This window comes from Natrix helvetica, assembly GCF_964273705.1.
Source record: "Natrix helvetica genome assembly, chromosome: 2".
Taxonomy (NCBI): Eukaryota; Metazoa; Chordata; class Lepidosauria; order Squamata; family Natricidae; genus Natrix; species Natrix helvetica.
In genome coordinates this window covers 297,912,509-297,936,540 of record NC_138552.1, presented here as the reverse complement: position 1 = coordinate 297,936,540, position 24,032 = coordinate 297,912,509, and the positions used below count along the sequence as shown (strand labels likewise).

The window sequence follows — 24,032 nt, the reverse complement described above, 5'->3', positions numbered from 1 at the left end:
CCAGCCCCACAGTCCAGCGGCCGCAGCAGAAGCAGCCCCGGGTCTCCGCTGCCGCTCCCCGCATTTCCTGGACGGGGTCTCGCAGGAAGGAATCCTCTCTCCAAGGGATCCCCCGTACGTGGACTCGGGCGGAGGCGCAAGGGGTCTCTGGCAGCGCCCCCTCGGCCAGGTAGGCGCCACCGCGGGGGCTGGGCGGGGGACCTTGCAGAGAAGCCCCTGTGCGCACCTGCTGACCCAGGGACTTTTTCCGAAGGTGAGCGCGGGGGAGGGGGCGCTGGCTGCAGGAGACCCCAAGAAGAGATTCCCCCCCCCCGGAGAAAAACCTCTCCGCCCGAATTCGCTCCTAGGACTTGGCCTTCAGAGCAGGGGAGGGGGTCTTCCTTCCTCCCGCGAAGGTCGGGGTCCGGTGCGCTCGATGCCTTCATTCATTTATCGCCTTGATTAGCTGCCCGTCTCAGCGGAGTTTCCCGTGTTTTCTCCGGGCAGGCTGAAAAATTCTGTTTAAATGCAAACTGGGTCTCATTTCCAGCTGCCTATTTAACCCCATCCTATTTATATTGATGTTCCTATAATATAATATATTCATATTGTAATATTTAACACCACCGGTTGCTCAAGCAGCGGCCACTTTTGAAACTTCACTTGCAAAACTTTTGCCTCCTGCGGACTTTGGACGGAGATTCCTGTGCAAATTCTTTGATCCAGGGAGCAATTTTCCCTGGCCAAGCTCAGCCAGCAGACCCCCATGCTTGGCCCCTTCAGCAGCCCACCAAGCACCCCCCACCCCCACCGCCCAGCAGGGATCAAAGCTACAGAAAACAGCAGGAAGTACTCCAACTGGCACCAAAGAAAGCAAGAGATACAATACAATGCAATAGCAGAGTTGGAAGGGACCTTGGAGGTCTTCTAGTCCAACCCCCTGCTTAGGCAGGAAACCCTCTACCGTTTCAGACAAATGGCTATCCAACATCTTCTTAAAGACTTCCAGTGTTGGGGCATTCACAACTTCTGGAGGCAACTTCTGTTCCACTGATTAATTGTTCTAAGTGTCAGGAAATTTCTCCTCAGTTCTAAGTTGCTGCTCTCCTTGATTAGTTTCCACCCATTGCTTCTTGTTCTGCCCTCACGTGCCTTGGAGAATAGTTTGACTCCCTCTTCTCTGTGGCAACCCCAGGTAGCTTTGAGTTTGCAGCTAAAATGGCTTTTGGGGGGATGCCAACTGCTGCCCAGCTCCACTCAGATGGAAGTCGGCTTCCTCGGGGTCCAGTGGGGGTCCCTGGGGCGCTGCCTGTAATTGTGAGGTTTCCTGTGGAATTTATTTAGTTGGGGGAGGTTCAGGTGTTGTTGCAATTTATCTCGCCAGGGCAAAAAGCCTGTGAAAGGCAGAGAGGAGCAAATTTGACTCCATCTGCTTACAATGGCTTTATTTGCATTTATTTATTTATTTATTTATTTATTTATTTATTTATTTATTTATTTATTCACATTTCTAAACCGCCCCCTCTCCCAAAAAGGGACTCGGGGCGGTGTACAGTCCACAATAAATCACAGATAAAATACAAATATAAATAGGGCTATAAATATATGTATGTGTGTGGAGGAGGTTAAAATTAAGAGTACTGTACAGAAGAATAAATATGAGGCTAAAAGCCCTAAAAACAATTAAAACTAAAACATTACCCTAAAAATAACCAGATGAGAATATACTACCAGGAGTTCATAGATGTAACATTTATAATCATGCCAGGCCAGCTAGTCGGAACAGGTGAGTCTTCAATTTTTGTCGGAAGGAGCGGAAGTCCGAGGTGGTTCTAATGCATTATTTGATGCAGAGCGGGTCTCCAACCTTGGCAATTTTAAGACCTGTGGACTTCAATTTGCAGAACCCCCCTGTCAAACCAGCAATGCTGGCTGTGGAATTCTGGGAGTTGAAGTCCAAAAGTCTTAAAGTTGCCAAGGTTGGACACCCCTAATTAAGTGAATCTGCTCCCTTTTAGCAATCTCATTTTTTCAACAATCCTCATTCCCCCTCCCCCCCAGCCCTACTGACTCCTCTCCCCTCCCCTCGCCTTTTACAGTGCCCCCACTTTTTCCAGCCTGGACCGATTCTGCCCACCAGCCAGCCTGAAGGGCCTCTCTCTGTGTCCCCCCCCCCCCAGCTCCAACCCCATCCACTGGCAGCAGAGCTTCTGCCCATGGACCTGAAGACGGTGCCAGCCTCCCGAGAACAGGGTTGGTATTTGAAGCTAATGGCCCCCAACACCAAGGGCCCCTTGTACGCCTGGCTGGACCCCTCTCGTCTCTACTGCCACCCTCAGGTACGGGGAAATGGGGGGGGTCAAACCTCTGCAGAAAGGGGGCGTCTGGGGACTGAAGGATGGAGAGGGCTTCCTTCACCCTCTTGGGGTCTTCTGCCCCCCCCCCCATATATCTTCTGCTCTCTCTCCAGGGGGATGATGAGCCTGGGCAGTGCCACCCACCGGGTTGGCTGCAGTCATCGGTCTGAGCCTGACATGCGTGCAAGGCTCACACCTCTCCTGTTGCTCCCAGTTGTGAACCACGCGTGCAAGGAGTCTGTCCCATTGCTCCCAGTTGTGAACCACGCGTGCAAGGCTGCCACCTCTGTTGTCTGAGTTGGGAATGGCATTTCAGCGTGACTGTCCGGTGTCTATTATTTACAGGGTCTAAGTCAAGCGTTCTCGCAGGATGCCATGTGCAAGGGACTAAATGCAGCCCGGCCGGAGTCTGTGGAGGAGGCCTCTGGGCCACCATCTCCTGGGGAGCTGAGTCCCTCATGGGCCTTTGGCAGAATAATGAGGGGGGGAGGCCTTACCTGGCACTCCGGTGGGGGCAAAACTCTTGAAGGGGCCTGATTCATGCCCCCCCCCTTAAGGGCTTCAGTCAAACTGTCCTGCAGAACAGTTAACAGAATGCCAGAGATGGAAGGGACATTGGAGGTCTTCTAGTTCAACCATTGCTCAAGCAGAAGACCCTAACCCATTTCACATAAATAGCTCTCCAGTCTCTCCTTAAAAGCCTCCAGTGAGAAAGCATTCACAACTTCTGGAGGCAACTTCTCTTCCACTGATTCATTGTTCTCACTGTCAGGAAATTTCTCCTCAGTTGCTTCTCTCCTTGATTAGTTTCCACCCATTGCTTCTTGTTCTACCCTCAGGTGCCTTGGAGAATAGCTTGACTCCCTCTTCTTTGTGGCAACTCCTGAGATATTGGAAGACTCCCATCGTGTCTCCCCTAGTCCTTCTTTTCATTCAACTAGACCTACCCAGTTCCTGCAGCCGTTCTTCTCCATAGTTTCAAGTCTTTATGATCCATAAGGCTGGGCTGAATGGTGATGATGGGTAATGTAGTCAACCTATTATCCCACCAGGAGGTACAATACAATACAATTTACAATACAATACAATAGTAGAGTTGGAAGGGACCTTGGAGGCCTTCTAGTCCAACCCCCTGCCTAGGCAGGAAACCCTATACCGTTCCAGACAAATAGCTATCCAGCATCTTCTTAAAGACTTCCAGTGTTGGGGAATTCACAACTTCTGGAGGCAATTTCTGTTCCACTGATTAATTCTTCTCACTGTCAGGAAGTTAGAATTTAAGGTCTTTGACGTCTGAAGACCAGCTTACCGTTCTGTTCAGAACATCCCATTGGGTAGCGTGTTCAGATCGTCCATGATGCCATCCTTGCAGCAGGGAGGAGGGTTAGGTTGGCATCCTTTTTGAGGTTTTTTTTTAATTATTTTAATTAAACAAAAACACACAAAAAAAGAATCATTCTTCATTACATCTTGTAGAAAGCATGTTGACTGGTTACAAATAAATTTCATGCGTTACTACCATAATCATTCTTTATACATCCTTCATATTTTTGATTTACATTTTAAATCAAAAATTTTTATATATTTTGCCATCAATGTACCATCATTCTCATTTAGCTATAGTTATTTAAACATGCTTTTATCTGGAATCATTTGTATTTAAAGACACAACAACCTACTGGCATTTTTTAGCTATTCCTATAAACCTCCAATAATTACTCTTTTATAGCATATTCCCCCCCCTTTCCCCCCAACTCACTATTTAAGACTTGTATCTGATTGCTTTTACCAATGCCAACACATGTAAATATCATTAAACATTATCCATTAACATTTCCTTATTATTATTGTAGTTATCTAAAGAAAAAAGAAAAAAGTTTTTTAACCATTTATATCACATCTCCTCTCCTCCGACCCAAGAAAAATTACATCTTTATTATAAAATCTAAACAAAAGTTTATTAGTAAAGTTTATAAATACCCAAGAGAAATTACATCTTTATAATGAAATCTAAGCAAAAATGTATTAGTGAAATTGATAAATCTTTTTCCCAGGTCACAATTTACAATTTATATCCAAATTGTTTTTACTAATTAAGATTATTATTTCATTATTATTATCATAATGAATTATTAATTAACGAATAAACATTTTAAAGAAAACATTCTAAAAGTGTCTACAAAATCCTACTTATTAATCACCAAAGGTTTACTAAATTTTGGATTATCAACCTTCATGATCAACCTGTGGCTTTCCAGTAAGAAAACAATCTTATCTCTTTAGCCAGTTGTTGCGTCAATTCTCTTATGAACTTCTTTATAAAGTTTTTAAAAACTTCTCTCTGCACTTTTTTGCTTGAAAGATCTCTCATATAGTCTCGTTGCCCTTGAACTGGTATTAAAATTAACATATCTTTGATTATCAGATGTCTTTCTAAAACTGTTTCTCTTCTTAATTCCATCATCAAATCCATATCTTGACAGGAGGGGTAGAGCTCCAGATCATCAAATATATAATAATAATCAGGTTCATTTTTCCATGTTCCCTTCTTTCCACTTTCACTCATAGGTGCTCCATTATTAGGTTCTTCTGTTATCTTGTCTTTATCTTCTTTAATTTTTGAGGCTCTAGTTTCCTTCATCTTTTATTGAGCCAGACAATAATCTATCCAACTTCTTATCAAATCTCTCAAATCCTTCCAATATATTTAGAATTCCATCCAAAAAATCCTGGTAGCTTAGGGTTTCTTCATCTGTATATAAATACATTTTTCCCAGAAGAAAAGAAAAAGTTTAAAATCCACTGCCACTCTTGCCTTCAATGTCTCTTTTATGTATAAAAATATGTTTGTTTTAGATTTGCTTAAACATAAGATTCTTTTAATTTTTTCAAAGAAGTGAGGGTTCTATCTTTTCTTTTCTGTGTGTCGTCGTGACGTCTGGCGCTCTCTCTCTCTCAGGTTGGCATCCTTGTTTACCAAGATGGGCTTAACTCTCCCCCACGGGCATCGTAACCTTTGCAAGTCTTCTAGCTCTTCCAGGATTATTTGTTTTCCTTGCAGTTTGTCCGAGGGATGCTTTAAGTGTCAGAAACTGGCCTGAGTGACAGAAGCAAAAAAAACCTTGACAAATACGAAGATGCGTCCTCAGAGCAGAGACCCTCCTTGGGATGGTTTTCCTGTGGCCTTGGGGGTAGCCGTGCCCCCTACGTAGCTGCCCCCTTCTCTTCTCTCCCCACAGGCCTTGCAGGACTGCGTCAAAGATTTGGTGCGACCATTTCGGGATGATGCCATCGACCAGGTGGTTGGCATTGATGCCATGGGGTTCATTCTGGGTAGGTCTGCCTTGCTTCTCTTTCACCCCCTCCCTCACCCAAACGCTCAACTGGGGAGGGGGAGACACTCATTCACAGGGCAAGCCACTAGACAGAATATAAACTGAGAGTCAATCCCACTCCCTTCTAACACTGATGATGTTGCCTAGTTGGGTCATGAAACGTCAGCAAGGAAACAGCCAAGCTCAGAGATCACCAAGGACCCCTCACTTGAACCCTGAGCTAGAAAGATTGTCCTTCATGGCGACGTTTCTTCCCTCTCCATCCAGCGCCCTCCCTGGCCAGGGACTCTCAGTTTGCTCCATCTTCCGTGTGTGTGTGTGTGTGTGTGTGATGGCCGGGATAAAAACAGGGAGAAAAGCACCGGCCAGCAACCGTGAAGCAATGGACATGCTCTCCCAAGAGGCCTTCCAGTGGGGGCAAGGGGCGGCTCCCTGGATTCCGACGTTGGGCTAGATGACCTCTGAGATCCTTCTAATCCATCGTGCGATGACTCTAGGAAGGCTGGCAGGAAAACCTGGCTCATGGCCAGGATCTGCGGCTTCTCTTAGGAAGGACAGATATAGAAACCCCCTCCCCAAATGCTTTCCTCCCGCCCAGGCGCTGCCATCGCCGTCACCCTCCGAAAAGGTTTCGTGACCATCCGGAAAGCCGGCCACCTCTGCGTCGAGACTCGCACCCAGACCTACAGGGACTACACAGACCGTGAGAAAGTGATGGAAGCCCGCACAGATGCCATCGGCCCAGGTAGAAGAGGCCTCAGGATTCATGACCCACTCAATATATACGTCACCTTCCTCGCAATCCGATGGGGTTCCTTGCCCCCTTTGCTGGCAATTCTGGGGGTTGAAGCCCACAACTCTCAAAGTTTCCAAGGTTGCACACACCCCTCGCTGGAGCCAGGGTGGGCATCGTCGGTGGGGCATTTTCCTAGGGATGGCACACAAGGGTGGCATCCAGTGCTGGGCACTCAGCCAGAAAGTGGCCTGGAAAACTCCTCCACCTCCACCTGCCAGGACCCCACTCTCAAGGGCTGACGGGGGAGGACAGCTGGGTGAGAAAGACCCCGGACCCACCTTGGTTCTGCCCCCCTCTTCTCCAGGTGTCCGGGTCCTGTTGGTGGACCAGTGGGTAGAGACAGGGGGCACTATGCAGGGTGCCATCCAGCTGGTGGAACGGCAAGGCGGCGTGGTGGCAGGTAAGGAGGGGAAGGGGCACCGGGGTCAATTTCTTCCCCACGCCAGGCCTGAGGGCTGGCCTCTGAAGCCTCCACCTGCAGTGGCAGTCTACCTTAAGAGGCTACAGCCCTGGGAAATCCAGCAGGGCTTCTTAAAGGCATTCCAGGAGCTCCCAGTGCAGCCTCCATGTTCAGGGACAGTCTACCTCAGGCGGCCAGATTTACGTCACTCAATATTTTTTGCAACCTGCTGCTTCCCCAGTGGGTTAAAACTGGTCTTCCTCCTGACCCACCAGGGTCAAGCCTTGACTAGGTGGCTCAGTGGCTGAGACACTGCGTCAGCGTTCCAAATATCATGCAGAATTAAATCAGAGTCCACGGCATAGCTATCCTTAGAGTTCCAACTTAATTTTCTATTCCCCCCCATTCCCAAACGACTACACTAATGAAACAGCCTTATGAAATAATAGAGAGGCTGGCAGGCCAAAGATCCTAAAAAGGGATATAACTGCAGGCCTGACACACTGAGCTTGTCGATCAGAAAGGTCGGCAGTTTGGTGGTTCAAATCCCTACTACAGGTCTCCTGTGTGAGCAGGGGGTTGGACTAGATAACCTCCAAGGTCCCTTCCAACTCTTGTTACTTAAACCAAAAGCACAACAAAGAGGATTAGGGGACGGAGGCTAAAGCACATGAAGAAGAACGGCTGCAGGACCTGGGGATGTCTAGTTTAACGAAAGGAAGGACCAGGGGAGACAGGATAGCAGCGTTCCGATATTTGAGGGGCTGCCCTAAAGAAGAGGGGGTCAAGCTATTCTCCAAGGCACCAGAGGACAAGAAGCAATGGGTGGAAACTAATCAAGGAGAGAAGCAACCGGGAACTAAGGAGGAATTTCCTGGCAGTGAGAAGAATTAATCAGTGGAACCTCCTGCCACCAGAAGTTGTGGGTAGCTCCATCACTGGAAGTTTTGAAGAGGAGACTGGGGAGCCATTTGGGTGGGGTGGTATAAGGTAAGTGTCCAGTCTTGGAAACTTTAATACTGGTAGATCTCAACTCCCAGAATTCCCCAGGCAGCTAGTTGGGGAATTCTGGCAGTTGAAATCCACCAGTCTTAAAGTCCCAAAGTTGGATCCCACTGGTGGAATAACCCTTCCTTGAGCAGGGGGCTGGACTAGAGGACCTCCAAGGTCCCTTCCAACTCGGTCATTCTGTTCCATTCACATCCTGCTGGGAAAGTAGGCAACTGGCCTTCGGGTGGTCAAGCTGGACCTCAAGAGGAGCTGACCGTCCAGCCAACTCTGGTGCTTTGACCCTCCCCCCTCCCCCTTCCAGGTATCGCGGCCATCTGCATCGAAGACAGTGACGGGGGCTGCTGGCTGAAATCCCACTACAAGTGGTCCCACTGCGTGGCCCCCCACCTGATGCCCCAGTTCAACGCCCACCTGCTGGACTCCTTCCAAGCTTTCAGGACGAGAACGAGCCTCCCCAGCCAGGAGCAGCCACAAACGCACCAGAGATACGCCTTTGAAGCAGGGGCCCAGAGCAGCCCTGCTTAGTCCGGGGGGGGGGGCCCTTCCTGCACCCCCGACTCCCCCCTCCCCCCAGCAGCTTCTCTGGTCCCTCCAAATAAACCCCCTACCATCCTTTTTCTGTGCATATGAATTGATGTAGATATGCAATCATTCATTTAGTGATCATTCAAAACTATGACATCGCCGAAAAAAGGTACCTATGGCCGTTTTTCATACTTATGACAGTTGTAGCATTCCAGAGTCACGTGATCAAAATTCAGATGCTTGACAAATGTCTCATATTTATGACGGCTGCAGCGTCCAGGGGTCATGTGGCAAAGTCAATGGGGAAGCCAGGTTCACTTAACAACGGTGTTGCTAACTAACTAACTATAACTTACTTACTTTTATTGTTTACTTATTTCATATTTTAATACGTATTATTTCTTCACTCAATAGCTCTACATTTCTATCGTAAGCACCGCAGTGCTTCACTTAGCAGCCTTGGCCGTTCAGGTCATAAAACGTAGCAAAACTCACTTAACAACGGTCTTGCTTAACCACAGTTCAGGGGTCGGTTGTGGTCGTAAGTCCAGGACTGCCTGTATGTCTGTATGGATCAGTTGATGGGTCATCAAATTGATCCTTGACTTTTAGCAACCAGTCTTTTCCCCGGGGGGGGGGGTTGTTTGCCCCCATTCTGGCCTTTTTGTGCTGCCCCCACCTGCCTCCCACTGGCACCCCTGTGCCAAACGCCTCCCAATGAATTCAGGGGGGAACCACGAAGGGCTCCTTCCTCGGCTGTACGGCTGACGCCAGGGAGGGGAGAGCCCCTTTTCTGCTGAAACCCACCCTTTTGCTTGGGGGGGGGGGCTTCCTACCCCTTGGCCTGGACTCTCCCCCCCCCATGACTCTGTGCCGCATTACCCATGGCAGAATTGCAGGAAGAGGAGGTGCAATCGGGGATCCCCTGCTACTCACTGCAATTCTTGGGGTGGGGGGAACAAATTGTGCCCTCCAAGGAATGGGAGGGGTGTCGCTCCTGGCCCCCACCCAGCTGGAGACTTTTCAGCATTTCAGGTTCCACTTAGCAACTCTGCTATCTTTTGGCCCCCTTTGGGGAGGGGAGGCAACGCCCTCCAGATTGGGGTGGGTGGGATCCATTTCCCAGCCAGGCAAGCCAGGGGAGGGGCCCCATCCAGGCCCCCAAAGGGCCCCCAAAGGGCCCCCAAAGGGCCCCCAGGGTCCAAGCAGGCTAAAGCCAAACACGCCCCCCCTCCAGTGGCCATGAGAAGCTCCCTTTTGTCTTCCTTCGCCCCCACCCACCCATCCTGTGACTCCCAGTCCTGCAGGATCTCTGGGATGGGTACCCAGGCATGACCACCCACCCACCCACCCACCCACCCCCTGCTCAGCCCGAGAGACAGAAAAAAGCACCAGCCAGGTACAAAAAAGCAGCCAAGTATATGAAAATCTCTGTAGACAAAAAGGCAAGAAGTGGCCGGCACAGTCCGAGTAAGCCTGGGGGCTTCGGCTGCCACTTGGGGTGGTGGGGTGGTGGAGGGGAGGGTCCTCAAAGATGAGCACGCACAGCCCTGGTGAGGGAAGGCAGAGGTGAATCTGAAGCCAGGAAGCGTTCAGGAGGATACGCTCTACAACACAGGGGTCCAAGCATGGCCGCTTTAAGACTTGCAAACTTCAACTCCCAGAATTCCCTATCCAGTTTCAAGGCTTGTGTGGACTTCCAATCACAGAGTTCCACAGCCAAGATTTTTGTGGATTTTTTAACTCCCAGAATTCCTCAGCCACTTTTAAGATTTGCAGACTTCCAGCTCCCAGAATCCTCCAGTCAGTTTCAAAACATATGGACCTCAACTCCCAGAATTCCATGGCCAACTTTAAGATTTGGGACTTCTAAGTCCCATAATTTTACAGACAACTTTAAGTCTTATGGACGTTCAAATCCAGAATTCTGCAGCTAACTTTAAGACTTGTGGACTTCAACTCCCAGAATTCCCCAGCCAGCCATGATCATGTGACCGATTCTCCATGCTGGCTGGGGAATTCTGGGAGTTGAAGTCCACAAGTCTTAAAGCTGCCAGGCTTGGACATCTTCATTCTTTGGTTTGGCACTGTCAGGGAGATGGGGGGGAAAGCGCCTGCTTCTCATGTGTCAGAAATGGGGAGGGGGCTTCCTTTGGTCTAGAAAAGAGCCCAGTGCAAATGCCGGGGGAGGGGGCTGTTCAGGGGGGCTTCATCATGCGCAGCATTTGGTCCGCTTTCTCTTCTCCGTCACGTACAAGTCTCGCTCGTCCCCATGAATCCCTGCAAAGGAAGCAGAGTTGTCGGTTGGCATCCTGCAGCCCACCTGCCCCCCCCCACCCGCCCTAGATATTGTGGGAGGAGGGCACAGGCAGGCGAGGACCCAGGGGGCTTCTCCAGCGGGCTGGGAGACAGCCCCACCCCATAACACCCCAGGGGCCTTTGCATTCCTTAGGAGTTCCTTCCCAAATGCACAACCCTCCCTCCTCTGTTTCTCCCCGTACAACCACCCTGCAGGGTAGGCCAGGCCAAGAGAGGCAAACTGACCCATAACCCCTCACTGGGCTTCTGACACTGAAGGGGTATTGAATGAGGGTCTCCCTAGTGCCATCCAGCCTGACCTGCCTTTCTTCCCTGTCCCACCCACCCCCACCCCAGCCCCCTCCCCCAAAGTAGCATCACAGGTCTATGCCGGCTTGTATTTCTGACGGTCACAGAGTGAGGGGTGGGGAATCCTTTAAAAGTGCAGAATACAGATTAAAGGAGTTGGAAGGGACCTTGTAGGTCATCTAGTCCCCCCTCCCCCCCCCCCCGCCCAAGCAGAATGCTTGATGGTGTCTCACATGGGAAAAAAGAGCATTGCTTTGTGCTATGGGGAGGGGACCTATGGAAATGGGGAGGGGGCTTTTGCTCATGGCTGGCTTTGAATTCATAACAATTGCAGCCCAATTCCACATCACCACCAGAGGGCAGCAAAGAGCCATTGAAAACTCTCTAGGGCAGATCATGGACCCTTGCCTCCCCCCTCCTCTCCCCCTACTTTAAATTTACTCCAGTTGGGAGTCCCTTTAACTATTTTGCTAAAATGCTTTGACCACCCTGCTGGTCATCTCAGCTCCGGGGGGAAAAACAGGCTCTGGTTTTTTAATGCTAAGTTTCTAGACCTTATGAGGATACCAGTGGACACACAGAGATGGGTCATGAGGCTGAGCATGCTTGCAGGATTATCAGGGCTGACCACAAACCCCAGTGGGGCAGAGTCCCATGCCCCAAGGCCTGTGTGTGTTTGTGTGTGTGTGTGTGTTGTGTGTTCCAAAAATATGGTTAAAGAAATGATGGGGTGGCAGTTCCAGGGGTTATTTATTTCTTTATTTACAGACCTCCCATCTGACTGATAAACCCACCCCAGGCAGCTGATAAAAAGGCTTTCAAAACACACCGAATCCGTGGGCTCTGAACATATGAGAAAGTTCCATCCGATTGTCCCAGCTGCGCTTTAACTCTTAGCCCCCCCGTCGGCTACAGCCCCCAACCTGAGTCCCTCTGGCCTCCCCCAGCCTGGCCAGGGGCTACTTACGCACAACGTCCCCAATCCGGCGCGCCTGGCTCTTCTCCAGCTCAGCCATCACGCTGCCTTCGAAGGTGAGAGCGGCCAGACGGAAGAAAAACTCCCGCACGTTCTCGCCTGGACGGAAAAGGGGGACCATGATAAGGGCAGGGCAGGTGGCTCAGCCTCCCCCCCCACCCCACTGCCAGGCAGAAGCAGACTGCCCACCAGAAAGCAGAGGTGGGGGAGAGATCGGGAGAAGGAGAGCGCTGGGCACGAGGGGGGGGGGGAGAAAGAAAGAGAGATGGATGATGGATGGATAGGAAGGTAGATAATGATAATGACAGACAGATATGAGAGAAAGAGGATAGATAGGATGGATGGATGGATGGATGGATGGATGGATGGATGGATGGGTAGGTAGGTAGATAATGACAGACAGAGAGATATGAGAGAAAGAGGATAGATAGATAAGATGGATGGACGGATGGACAGACAGACAATAGATGGAGACATACAGGCAGACATAAGAGAAAGAGAGGGAGGATAGATAGATAGATGGATGGATAGAGAGACAGACATAGTCCTTGACTTACAACAGCTCGTTTAGTGACGGTTGCAGTGTCCGGGGTGTGTGTCACGTGATCAACTTCACAAGCAAAGTCAATGAGGAAGCCAAATTCACTTAGCAACCATATGACTAACTGAACAACTGCAGTGACTCACTTAACAACAGTGGCAAGAAAGGTCGTAAAGTGGGGCCAAACTCACTTAACAAATGTCTCACTTAGCAACATACCTTTTGGGCTCAACTGTGGTCATAATTCAAGGGCTACTTGTAGATAGATAGGTGGAGAGGCAGACGTGATGGATGGGTGGATAGTTAGATAGATAAGCAGGTAGGTATGTAGGAGGGAGGGAGGGATGAGAGAGATGAGAGCAGGGGTAGCAAAAAGGATTTGCGCCCAGGATAATGCCAGCCCTTCCAGAGGGTCCCCATGGGGGGCACAGGTGCCGCTTACCTGTGAGGGAGGAGACGGCCCAGTATTCGGCCTGCATCTCCTTCGCCACCTTCCGAGCATCCCTCTCTATGAGGCTGTACTGCGCAGGTGTCTGTGGGGAGAGAGGAAGGCTGAGTGGGGGGGGGGCAGAGGGGGGCACCCGATGCATGAAGCAGATCACGCAGGTAAGAGACACCTGGGTCAGGGGAGGGCAATGATGGCAACTGGATGCCCTGTGGACTTCAACTCCCAGCATCCCTGGCACTTTCAGGATCTGTGGACTTCAACTCCCAGAATTCCTGAGCCAGTTGCCATCGTTGCCCACCCCGACCTGTTCCTGCTGCAGTGCCCATCCCCTCGGTAGCTTTGGTGCCCACCAGCCATGTGGACATCACTTCCCAGAATTCCCATCTGGCTAGGAATCCTGGGATCCGGAGGACGCCCATGGAAACACCCCCCCCCCCCCCCGATGAGGAGATGCTGGCTTTATAAAGCAGCCTAAAGAGGTGCCACATAACTCCCTGCCAGTTCCTGACACCCCTTGGGTTCATTTTTATTTACTTTTAAGCCCCGCTTTTATATATAACTCAAAACAGAGAACCTATCTAACGCTCCGCCTATTTTGCACCAAACAACAACCCTGCAAGGTGGACCTGGCTGAGGGAGAGCCACTGGCCCAAAGTCTCCAATCGAAGGCAGGGCTAAAATTCATGGCCGTAATCCAGGTCTGTCCGGCCCCCAAGGCTACCCGGCATCTCCCAGCCTCCCCCCCCTCTCCTCCTGCCCCCCCCCCCACTCACGCTGAGGTCCTTCTTAGTGCCCAGCAGGAAGAGGAGGACGTTGGACGGGTCGTTCTCCTTCAGGGCATCGGCCAGCCACTGCCTGCAAAGGGAGGGGGCAAAGTCACCCCGAAGCCCCTCTGGCTCCCCCACCCCCCCGTTTCTCTGAGTTGGGGGTCCCGCTCCCTCATGCCGGCTGCTTACCTCGTGTGGTCGAGCGATGCCACGTCAGTCAAATCAAAGACAATAATGATGGCTGCAAAGAGAATTTGGGCCTCAACCAGCAGTAAAAAATACTAAGAAAAGTTTTTAAAAACCCACAGCTGATCTTCGGAACTTAAAAAAAAAAAGCTTTTAAAGCATTTTGTTTACTACGGGTTCTCTGGAAACGCCGGGGTGGGGGTGGGGGAGGGGTCCGCCAGCAAAAAAAAAAAAAAAAGGCTGCTGGGCCAAAAATGGGGGGTGGGGGAAAGAAAGAAAGAAAGAAAGAAAGAAAGAAAGAAAGAAAGAAAGAAAGAAAGAGGGAGGGAGGGAAAAAGGAGAGGAAGGAAGGACTATAAACCTGGCATTAGATGCAGCTTCAGAGGATAATCCAGGGCTGGAAGGGACCTGGAGGTCATCTAGTCCAACTCTTCTCCAGCAGGACATCGTTAAAGTGAGTTTCTGTCTTTTGATCCCCCAGTTACATAACTACATAGCCACGCCCACCCAGTCACATGACCCCCACTGCCAAGCCACGCCCACAGAACCTGTAGTAAAAAAATAGATTTCCCCACTGGTTCAGTTCCCTGAGGGGAGGGGGCTCCCCATCCAGACCCTTCCCCTTTTCCCTCCTGCATCTCCTGTTCTGCAAATCCAGGGAGGTGCAGAAAAAGGCAGGTGCCCCCTCAATTAGCCTCCCCCCTCCTCCAGGTGCTGGCTGGGGAATTCTGGGAGTTGAAGTCCACAAGTCTTAAAGGGGCCAAGCTGCTTCAAACCACCTTGGAAACCAGGGAAAAGAGAAGAAGGGCTGGGAGGCAGAACCCCCCTCAAAGACACCCCCTCCTGCACCCTCACCTTGTGCTCCCCGATAGTAAGTGGAGGCGATGCACTTGAAGCGCTCCTGGCCGGCCGTGTCCCACCTGGCAGGGAGCAAGCAGAGACAGTCAGACGGGAAACTGGGAGAGGGTCCCAGGGGAGGAGGACCGGGGCTGCTGGAAAGAGACAAGGCCCCGTGGGATACTCACAGCTGGAGGCTGAAGGGGACCCCCAGAATCTCAAAACGCTCCATCTCAAAGTCCACCCCGATGGTGGCCTTGTAGTTCTTGTCAAAGGTGTCTTTGCAGAATCTGGAGGAAGACATTTGAATCAGGGACCCTCACAAGGAAAGTCACCTTGCCAGCAAACCCCTTCCGAGCAACTTGGAAAGGGAGCTGGCCGCAGCTGGAAGGGTCCCCCCAGAGGTCATCTAGTTCAACCCCCTGCTCAGAACAAATGATAATACCCACACCCCTGGCTGTGTGGCCAGCTTGTGCCTGTCCCCCTGCCCGCTTGCACCCAGCTCCCAGAAGAATCCTGAAGGGTGGGGGTCTCCAAACTTGGCCACTTTAAGGCTGGTGGACTTCAGCTCCCAGAATTCCTCATGCTGGTTGAGGAATTCTGGGAGTTGAAGTCCAGAAGCACCCATGTTTGGAAACCTCTGCTCAAGGGACTCATTTAGGAAATTGAAAAGCTGACCCCCCCCAGACCTTTTTCACTGGGTTCCCCCAAACTCTCAGGGGACGGAAGACAGCCCCACCCAGCCCCTGGGTGTCATCCCCATCCTTACCGATTGATCAAGCAGGTTTTCCCCACGGACAGATCCCCCACCACGATGATCTTGGAGATTTTAAACCTGCTGGGAAGGAAAGGGGATGAATCAGCCCGAAAAGCCCCCCCACCCCACCCCCCAAAAAATGCAGAGTTGAAAAAAACATGGAGATAGATAGATAGATGGACGGATGGGCGGACAGACGGACGGATGGAATTCCAACCCTACGCAGAATCCATCACCTCACATGTAGAAAACTCTCTCCACTTCATAGAAACAATAAAGAAACAAAACCTACAACCCAGCCACCTACTCGTGAGCTTCGATGTCATATCCCTCTTCACCCAAATGCCTATAAAAGAAGCCTTGACAGCCATCCAGAACAAACACAACCCCACCCCCCAAACGCATCCTGGACCTGACCAACCACTGCCTAACCAACACATACTTCATCCACAATGGACAAAGATACAAACAGGTAGAAGGAGCACCCATGGGATCATCTCTCTCACCCGTCATCGCAAACTTATACATGGAACATTTTGAAACTAACGCCTTAGATAAATCTGAACACAAACACAAACTCTGGCTCAGATATGTTGATGACACTTTCGTGATTTGGCCACACGGGAAAGAAAAACTGGGCAACTTCCTCACACATCTCAACAGCTACACCCCAAAATACAATTCACCATGGAAATAGAAGCAAACAACCAACTTCCCTTTCTGGATGTCCTAATCTACAAAAAACCCAATGGCTCCCTAGGACACACCATCTACCAGAAAAAAAACACACACCAACCGCTACTTAAACGCACAATCCCATCACCACCCTGCACAGATCAACTCTGTAGCCAAGACACTCATCTCCAGAACCAAACGCCTAGCCGACAAAGACCACCTGAAAACTGAATTACACAAACTCACAAATGTTGATATAGTTTACTTGGACTTCAGTAAGGCATTTGATAAGGTAGACCATAACCTACTACTGGATAAAGTAGAAGAATGTGGGTTAGACAGCATCACCACCAGATGGATTTGTAACTGGCTGACCAACCGCACTCAACGTGTAGTCCTCAATGGAACTGCATCTACATGGAGGGAAGTATGCAGTGGAGTACCCCAAGGCTCTGTTTTAGGCCCAGTACTCTTCAACATCTTCATCAATGATTTGGATGAGGGAATAAATGGGGAACTCATCAAATTTGCAGATGACACCAAACTGGCAGGAATAGCCAACACTCCAGAAGACAGGCTTAAGATACAGAAGGATCTTGACAAACTTGAACATTGGGCACTATCTAATAAAATGAAATTCAATGGTGAAAAGAGTCAGGTTCTACATTTAGGCAACAAAAACGGAATGCACAGGTACAGTATAGGTGGTACCTTGCTCAGTAGTAGTAACTGTTAAGAGGAATCTTGGAGTCCTAGTGGACAACCATTTAAATATGAGCCAGCAGTGTGCAGCAGCTGCCAAAAAAGCCAACACAGTTCTAGGCTGCATCAACAGAGGGATAGAATCAATATCACGTGAAGTGTTAATACCGCTTTATAATGCCTTGGTAAGGCCACACCTGGAATACGGCATTCAGTTCTGGTCGCCACGATGTAGAAAAGATGTGGAGACTCTAGAAAGAGTGCAGAGAAGAGCAACAAAGATGATTAGGGGACTGGAGACTAAAACATATGAAGAACGGTTGCAGGAACTGGGTATATTTAGCTTAAGAGAAAGAAGGACCAGGGGAGACATGATAGCAGTGTTCCAATATCTCAGGGGTTGCCACAAAGAAGAGGGAGTCAAACTATTTTCCAAGGCACCTGAGGGCAGAACAAGAAGCAATGGGTGGAAACTAATCAAGGAGAGAAGCAACTTAGAATTGGGGAGAAATTTCCTGACAGTTAGAACAATTAATCAGTGGAACAGAAGTTGCCTCCAGAAGTTGTGAATGCCCCAACACTGGAAGTCTTTAAGAAGACGTTGGATAGCCATTTGTCTGAAACGGTATAGGGTTTCCTGCCTAGGCAGGGGGTTGGACTAGAAGACCTCCAAGGTCCCTTCCAACTCTACTATTGTATTGTATTATTGTATGTATTAATCTCCACCGGATTCCAAAGAAAAACAATTACCAACCTAATCCAAAGGGAGACTCCCCCAAAAAACTGAGACACAGAAAAGGATAATGGCATCGCCCTCCTCTCTTACATCAAAGGCACCACAGATAAAATCAGCAAAATTCTCCACAAACACAATATCAAGACAGCCTTCAACACTGACCAAAAAATAGCCAACATCTTAAGAAACCCCAAAGACAAAATCCAGCTAGAAAACCAAGGAGTCTACGAAATACCATGCAAAATCCGCCCTGCAACATACATAGGACAAACGAACAGGAGAATAAATGTAGGCATCGCAGAACACAAGAACGCAGTAAGAAAAAAAGAAAGAAAAAACTTCCTCCCTTTTCCAGCACCTTAAAGCTACAGGACATGAAAGTAATTTTGAAGGAGCCAGGTTAATCTCCAAAACAGAACACCTCAACAAGAGAATAATTATGGAAGCTATCGAAATAGAGAAACACCCCCACAACATGAATAAACATGATGATACCTCCCGCCTACCAGACATCTGGAAACCAGCCCTAGTCAACAAACGAGCCCCACCCACCACCCAGACCATTACAACACGAAACAGCTGATAAGGGAGGAGAGCTTGTGGCTTAGAGGTTAATATACAGGCGAAACTCAAAAAATTAGAATATTGTGCAAAAGTTCATTTATTTCAGTAATGCAACTTAAAAGGTGAAACTAATATATGAGATAGACTTATTACATGCAAAGCAAGATAGTTCAAGCCGTGATTTGTCATAATTGTGATGATTATGGCTTACAGCTCATGAAAACCTCAAATCAACAATCTCAGAAAATTAGAATATTATATGCAACCAATAAAACAAGAATTGTACATAGAACAATATCGGACCTCTGAAAAGTATAAGCATGCATATGTACTCAGTACTTGGTTTGGGCCCCTTTTGCAGCAATTACTGCCTCAATGAGGCGTGGCATGGAAGCTATCAGCCTGTGGCACTGCTGAGGTGTTATGGAAGACCAGGATGCTTCAATAGTGGCCTTCAGCTCTTCTGCATTGTTCAGTCTCCTGTCTCTCATCTTTCTCTTGGCAATGCCCCATAGATTCTCTATGGGGTTCAGGTCAGGCGAGTTTGCTGGCCAATCAAGCACAGTAATCCCACGGTCATTGAACCAAGTTTTGGTGCTTTTGGCAGTGTGGGCAGGTGCCAAGTCCTGCTGGAAAATGAAGTCAGCATCCCCATAAAGTTCGTCTGCGGAAGGAAGCATGAAGTGCTCCAAAATCTCCTGGTAGACGGCTGCGTTGACCCTGGATTTAATGAAGCACAGTGGACCAACACCAGCAGATGACATGGCTCCCCAAATCAACACAGACTGTGGAAACGTCACACTGGACTTCAAGCATCTTGCAGTGTGTGCCTCTCCATTCTTCCTCCATACTCTGGGTCCTTAATTTCCAAATGAGATGCAAAAGTTGCTCTCATCAGAAAAGAGGACTTTGGACCACTGAGCAACAGACCAGGTCTGTTTTTCTTTAGTCCAGGTAAGACGCTTCTGACGTTGTTTGTTGTTCAGGAGTGGCTTGACAAGAGGAATACGACATTTGAAGCCCATGTCCAGGATCCGTCTGTGTGTGGTGGCTCTTGATGCACTGACTCCAGCCTCAGTCCACTCCTTGTGAAAGTCCTCAACACTTTTGAATGGCCTTTTCCTGACAATCCTCTCCAGGCTGCGGTCATCCCTGCTGCTTGTGCACCTTTTCCTTCCACACTTTTCCCTTCCACATAACTTTCTATTCATGTGCTTTGAAACAGCACTTTGGGAACATCCAACTTCTTTTGCAATGACCTTTTGAGGCTTTCCCTCCTTATGGAGGGAGTCAGTGATGGTTTTCTGCACAACTGTCAGGTCAGCAGTCTTTCCCAGGATTGTGATTCCTACTGAACCAGACTGAGAGACCGTTTAAAGGCTCAGGAACCCTTTGCAGGTCTTATGGCTTAATTAGCTGATTAGAGTGGGACACTTTGAGCCTAGAATATTGCACCTTGTCACAATATTCTAATTTTCTGAGATTGTGGATTTGGAGCTAAATAGCTGGAAATAGAAAGAGGATTGGAGGGAGGGAGGGAGGAAGGAAGGAGGAGGAAGAAGGGAGGGAGGGAGGATGACCCCTAACCCCAAAGACTCAAGCCCCAGGGAATCCCACCCCCCATCTTGCTTAGAGGCTTGAAGTGGAGAAATGTGATTAGCAGCTGAGCAAATCTCCCCAGAGGAGCCAGGCAGGAGAGGCCAGGGGTGGGTCAGTGCTGGTCAGGGCCAATCACAGCTGCTGCCACCTGGCCTGGCAGGTGGGGGGGGGCATAAGACGGGACTGGCCACTCCTCCCAGCAGGCCCCCTTTCAAGCAAAGGAAATCTGACCGGGGATATTGGAGGGGGGGATGCTTTGCTCTGCCATCCCTCCAGCTGCATTTCTGCATTATGCAACCCCTCCTCCAGCCCCTGGCTGGACATCCCAGGAAAGGGGTCTCTGGAAGGGAGAAGAGGAAGCAGCAGCTCAGCCCCCCCCCCCCCCCAAAGCAAGCCAGCCCCACCTGCAAATCCCCTGGCCTTTTCTTAAGGCCTGCAGCATCTTTCATCCTTCTTTCCCTTCCAGGGGGGGCACCTACTTACCCCACTGTGCCCGTCCGCTGGGCCTGGCACGTGCCCACCACTTTAGGATGGAAGGAAGTCCTGCTATGCAGAGCCGCCTCTTTGGTGAAGCACTGGAAGGTAGAGGGGCCATTGGAGCAGAGCCTCTGCCCATGGACAGAGGGCCCGGTCCGAAAGAAGGCTCCCTCCCAGCCGGGGGGGGGGGTTTGTCTCTCAGAGCTGAGCCAGAAGGATGCTCCTTGCAACAGCCTTTGCTACGCTGAGCAATAAAGCAGCCCAGGCCGTGTAACCCCAAGATTTGGTACAGGGTGATGACGGGGGGAGGGGGGGCACATGCCATGTCCCCCAGCCCCCAGCCCTTCCCAAATTCAGTGCTGCACTCCTCTTACCTGGGGCAGTTCACCAATGACCCGGTCCCTCCGCACAGGGGCCAGGATGTTCATTGCTGGGGCTCCCGCTGCCTTCGCAGGTCTCCCAGGATGCCACCTGTGGGCACAGAAACGGGAGGCGGCACTGAAGACCACCAAACCAGCAGTGCCCAACCGTGGCAACGTTTAAGACTTTGTGGGCTTCCAGAATTGCCCAGCCAGCTATGTGATTTGAGGTCCACAGTCTCAGGGGTTGCCCCAAAGAAGAGGGAGTCAAACTATTCTCCAAGGCACCTGAGGTAGAACAAGAAGCAATGGGTGGAAACTAATCAAGGAGAGAAGCAACTTGGAACTGAGGAGAAACTTCCTGACAGTGAGAACAATGAATCAGTGGAACAGCTTGCCTCCAGAAGTTGTGAATGCCCCAACACTGGAAGTCTTTAAGAAGATGTTGGATAGCCATTTGTCTGGAACGGTATAGGGTTTCCTGCCTAGGCAGGGGTTTGGACTAGAAGACCTCCAAGGTCCCTTCCGACTCTGCTATTGTATTGTATTAACTTGGTTTTCCTTCACCTGCCCGTCACCCACTGGCCCCTCCTCCTGAGAAATCTTCTGGGAGGGTCCCACATGGCAGAAAATGTGGGAGGGGCACCCGCCTTCCCTGGAGTGGCTACGCAATCTAACAACTGCAGTGATTCACTTAACAACCGTGGCAAGGTAGGTTGTAAAATGGGGCAAAACTCATTTAACAATTATCTCACCGAACAACTGAAAATTTGGATTGACTGGAGTTGTAAGTCAGGGGCTACCTGAATAACAGAGTTGGAAGGGACCTTGGAGGTCCTCTAGTCCAGCCCCCTGCTCAAGCAGGAGACCTGATAGCATTTCAGACAAATGGTTGGCCAATCTCTTCATGAAAACCTCAAGTGTTGCAGCCTCCACAACCTCTGGAGAGAAGCCCTTCCACTGGTCAATTAATAGAACAACAGGGCTGGAAGGGGCCTTAGAGGTCTTCTAGTCTAACCCCCTTGCTCAAGCAAGAAACCCTACACCATTTGAGACAAGGGGCTCTCCAGTCTCTTCTTGAAAACCCCTATTGATGGAGCACCCAGAACGTCTGGAGAGAGGCCCTTCCAATGGTCAATTGTTCTCACTGTCTGAAAGTTTGCAAAGTAGATTTAAATCCCGGTTAAAGTTCTTTGCTCCTTTGCTTCTCCCGCTTTGGGTGCGGCTCTTCCTCCTAACCCACAAAGAAGGGGAGTCAGAGCCAGGCATCCCCCCCAGGTCTCCTTCCAAGAAGGCTGGAAGAGGCCGCTGGAGCGGGGCTGCCGGCCGCGTTTTCCGTGGGCGGCGAGGCCCGTGGGCGCAGCCCAGAATCTTGCTCGGAGCAGCCAAAAGTTACTTGCGGGACGAGGGTCGGGCGACGGGCGAGGGAGGGGCGGTCTCGAGCAACTCCCGGTCTCCCCCCCTCCACACCGCCCGCCCACGGAGCTCAGCCCACGCGGCTTCCACGGCCCGGGACGGCCCCCGATCCTCCCTGGAGAGTTGAGACAAGGCAGCTGGCGGAGACGGGGGGGACGGAGGGGGGGGACCGGACTCCTGCCAGATGGGGCGGCCGAGGAAGTCTTCGCGGGACGGGGGAAGGGAGGGGGCGCCCCGGGAGCGGCTTGGCCGGCGCCCCGCTATCCCGGGGGGGCAAAGCGAGCCAGACGAGAGCGGGGCGGAGGGAGGGTCGTCTCCGATCCGCGGAAATTCCAGCAGGCGCCCCCTCCCCGAATCCCTTCTCCCTCCGGGCCGAACAAAGAGGGCCGGGGTCTCCCGCTCGCTACCGCCGGGGAGGCGCTTTGCACCGCCTCAGGGGCACCCTGGCCGCCGTGGGTGGTCCGCCTCGCGCGGGGAAGGGTCCGGCGGGGAAGGGGGCGGCCGCCACTCAGCGTCGGGACGGAGCGGGGACGGAAAGAAAGCGGGGTCCCTCCCGGCTGGGCCCCCCCCCCTCCCCAGATTCCCCCGGCGCCCCCTAACCCCCCACCTTCTCCCGGCGGCGCGCAGACGGGCGAGGCTGCAGCCGGCGGCATCTGCTCCGGAGTGAGTCAGAGGTTGGGGCGGGCGGCGGCGGGGCGGGCAGAGCCCCCCACGGGGCAGGCAGACCCGGCAGGAGGAGGAGGCGCCCCGCGCGGCAGCCCGCCCAAGATGGCTTGGAAGCGACCCGAGCCCCACTGCCCTCTGCACGCAGACGTTTCATGACCTGGCTAGGCAACAGCATCAGTGCACGTGAGTGTGGGGTTTGCTCCCGGTTTCTATACAGTAGTTTGACTAATCAAGCAGAGAACAACATCCTCATCAAGGAACTACCAAAGAGGGAAAAACCACACACACACACACACACACACAACATACCAACACTGGCAGAAAAAGCAACTGTATATAAACAAGGAGCAACAAACCCTCCTTCCTTCACATTGGTGGTGTTACTTAGTCAGGGAACGAAACGTCTTCTGGAAAACAATGCAGGCTCAGAGAGCACAAAGAACTCCTTTCCTCTTTGGCCCCTTAGGGGCTTCCCAGAAAACTTTACCGTTCTCTCTTCTTTTCTCTTTTCTCCCTTTCTCTGATTCATTTTTCTCTCTTTCTTTCTCTCCCTCTCCCTTTCTTTTTCCTTTTTCTCTCTTTCCCTTTCTTTTTTCTGTCTCTCCTTTTTTGCTCTCTTTCTCTGTCTCTCTCTTTTTCCATGTCTCTTCTCTTTCTCTTCTTTCTGTTTTTCTTTCTCTCCCTTTTTCTTTTTTCTTCCTCTCCTTTCTCTTTCTCTCTCCCTTTCTTTCTTTTTCCTTTCTCTGTCCCTTTATTTTTTTGCCTCTCTCCCACTCTTTCTCCTTTTTCTCTTTCTCTGTCCCTTTCTCTTTCTCTCTTTTTCCATTTCTCTCTCCCCCTCTTTCCCCTTCTTCTTCTGTTTTTTTCTCTCTCTCTCTCTTTCTCCCTCCAAACATGCCCAAGGGACATCCACTGAATTGGCTAAGAAGGAGATCTGGCAAGCACAAAATCAACGGATGGAAACTAATCAAGGAGAGAAGCAACCTAGAACTGAGCAGTGGGTTGGACTAGAAGACCACCAATGTCCCTTCCAACTCTGTTAACTATGGAGAAATTTCCTGACTGTGAGAACAATTAACCAGTGGAACTACTTGCCTCCAGAATTTGTGAGTGCGCCAACCCTGGAGGGATTTAAGAAGAAACTGGACAACCACTTGTCTCAAATGGTGTAGGGTCTCCTGCTTGAGCAGGGGGTTAGACTAGAAGACCTTCAAGGTCCCTTCCAGCTATGTGATTCTGTGTCTTTGGGCACTCTGGAATTCATTGCCCCAAGACAGTGAGATCAAAACTCTGGCTTGTTGTTATGTGTGTTGCTT

The 24,032-nt window shown here is 50.5% G+C and overlaps 2 protein-coding genes across 5 annotated transcripts; one reads left to right on the top strand and one right to left on the bottom strand.

Moving 5' to 3' along the window:
• Nucleotides 1–6: 6 nt before the first annotated feature.
• Nucleotides 7–8,493, top strand: LOC309387502 (adenine phosphoribosyltransferase-like). 2 transcript variants are annotated; one of them, XM_081944005.1, is made up of 6 exons: nt 7–169; nt 2,160–2,318; nt 5,576–5,669; nt 6,270–6,416; nt 6,772–6,867; nt 8,180–8,493. In XM_081944005.1, exons 2-6 carry the CDS (start codon nt 2,196–2,198, stop codon nt 8,401–8,403), a joined length of 684 nt encoding a protein of 227 aa, XP_081800131.1. In that variant the 5' UTR covers nt 7–169; nt 2,160–2,195; the 3' UTR covers nt 8,404–8,493. The 2 variants fall into 2 exon arrangements, with proteins under 2 accessions (XP_081800131.1, XP_081800130.1); XM_081944004.1 differs by having other exon boundaries at nt 2,097–2,318.
• A 1,310-nt stretch (nt 8,494–9,803) lies between these two features.
• Nucleotides 9,804–22,731, bottom strand: RAB34 (RAB34, member RAS oncogene family). Of its 3 annotated transcripts, none has more exons than XM_081942513.1 (11): nt 22,658–22,731; nt 20,650–20,922; nt 20,282–20,373; nt 15,535–15,603; nt 14,954–15,055; nt 14,784–14,848; nt 13,932–13,983; nt 13,749–13,830; nt 12,970–13,060; nt 11,978–12,085; nt 9,804–10,683 (listed from the first exon to the last, which is right to left on the bottom strand). In XM_081942513.1, the coding sequence occupies exons 2-11, from the start codon at nt 20,701–20,703 to the stop codon at nt 10,616–10,618; spliced, it is 783 nt and encodes a 260-aa protein (XP_081798639.1). In that variant the 5' UTR covers nt 20,704–20,922; nt 22,658–22,731; the 3' UTR covers nt 9,804–10,615. The 3 variants fall into 3 exon arrangements, with proteins under 3 accessions (XP_081798639.1, XP_081798638.1, XP_081798640.1); XM_081942512.1 differs by having other exon boundaries at nt 20,650–20,746; nt 22,658–22,722; XM_081942514.1 differs by having other exon boundaries at nt 15,535–15,600; nt 20,650–20,746; nt 22,658–22,722.
• Nucleotides 22,732–24,032: the final 1,301 nt, after the last annotated feature.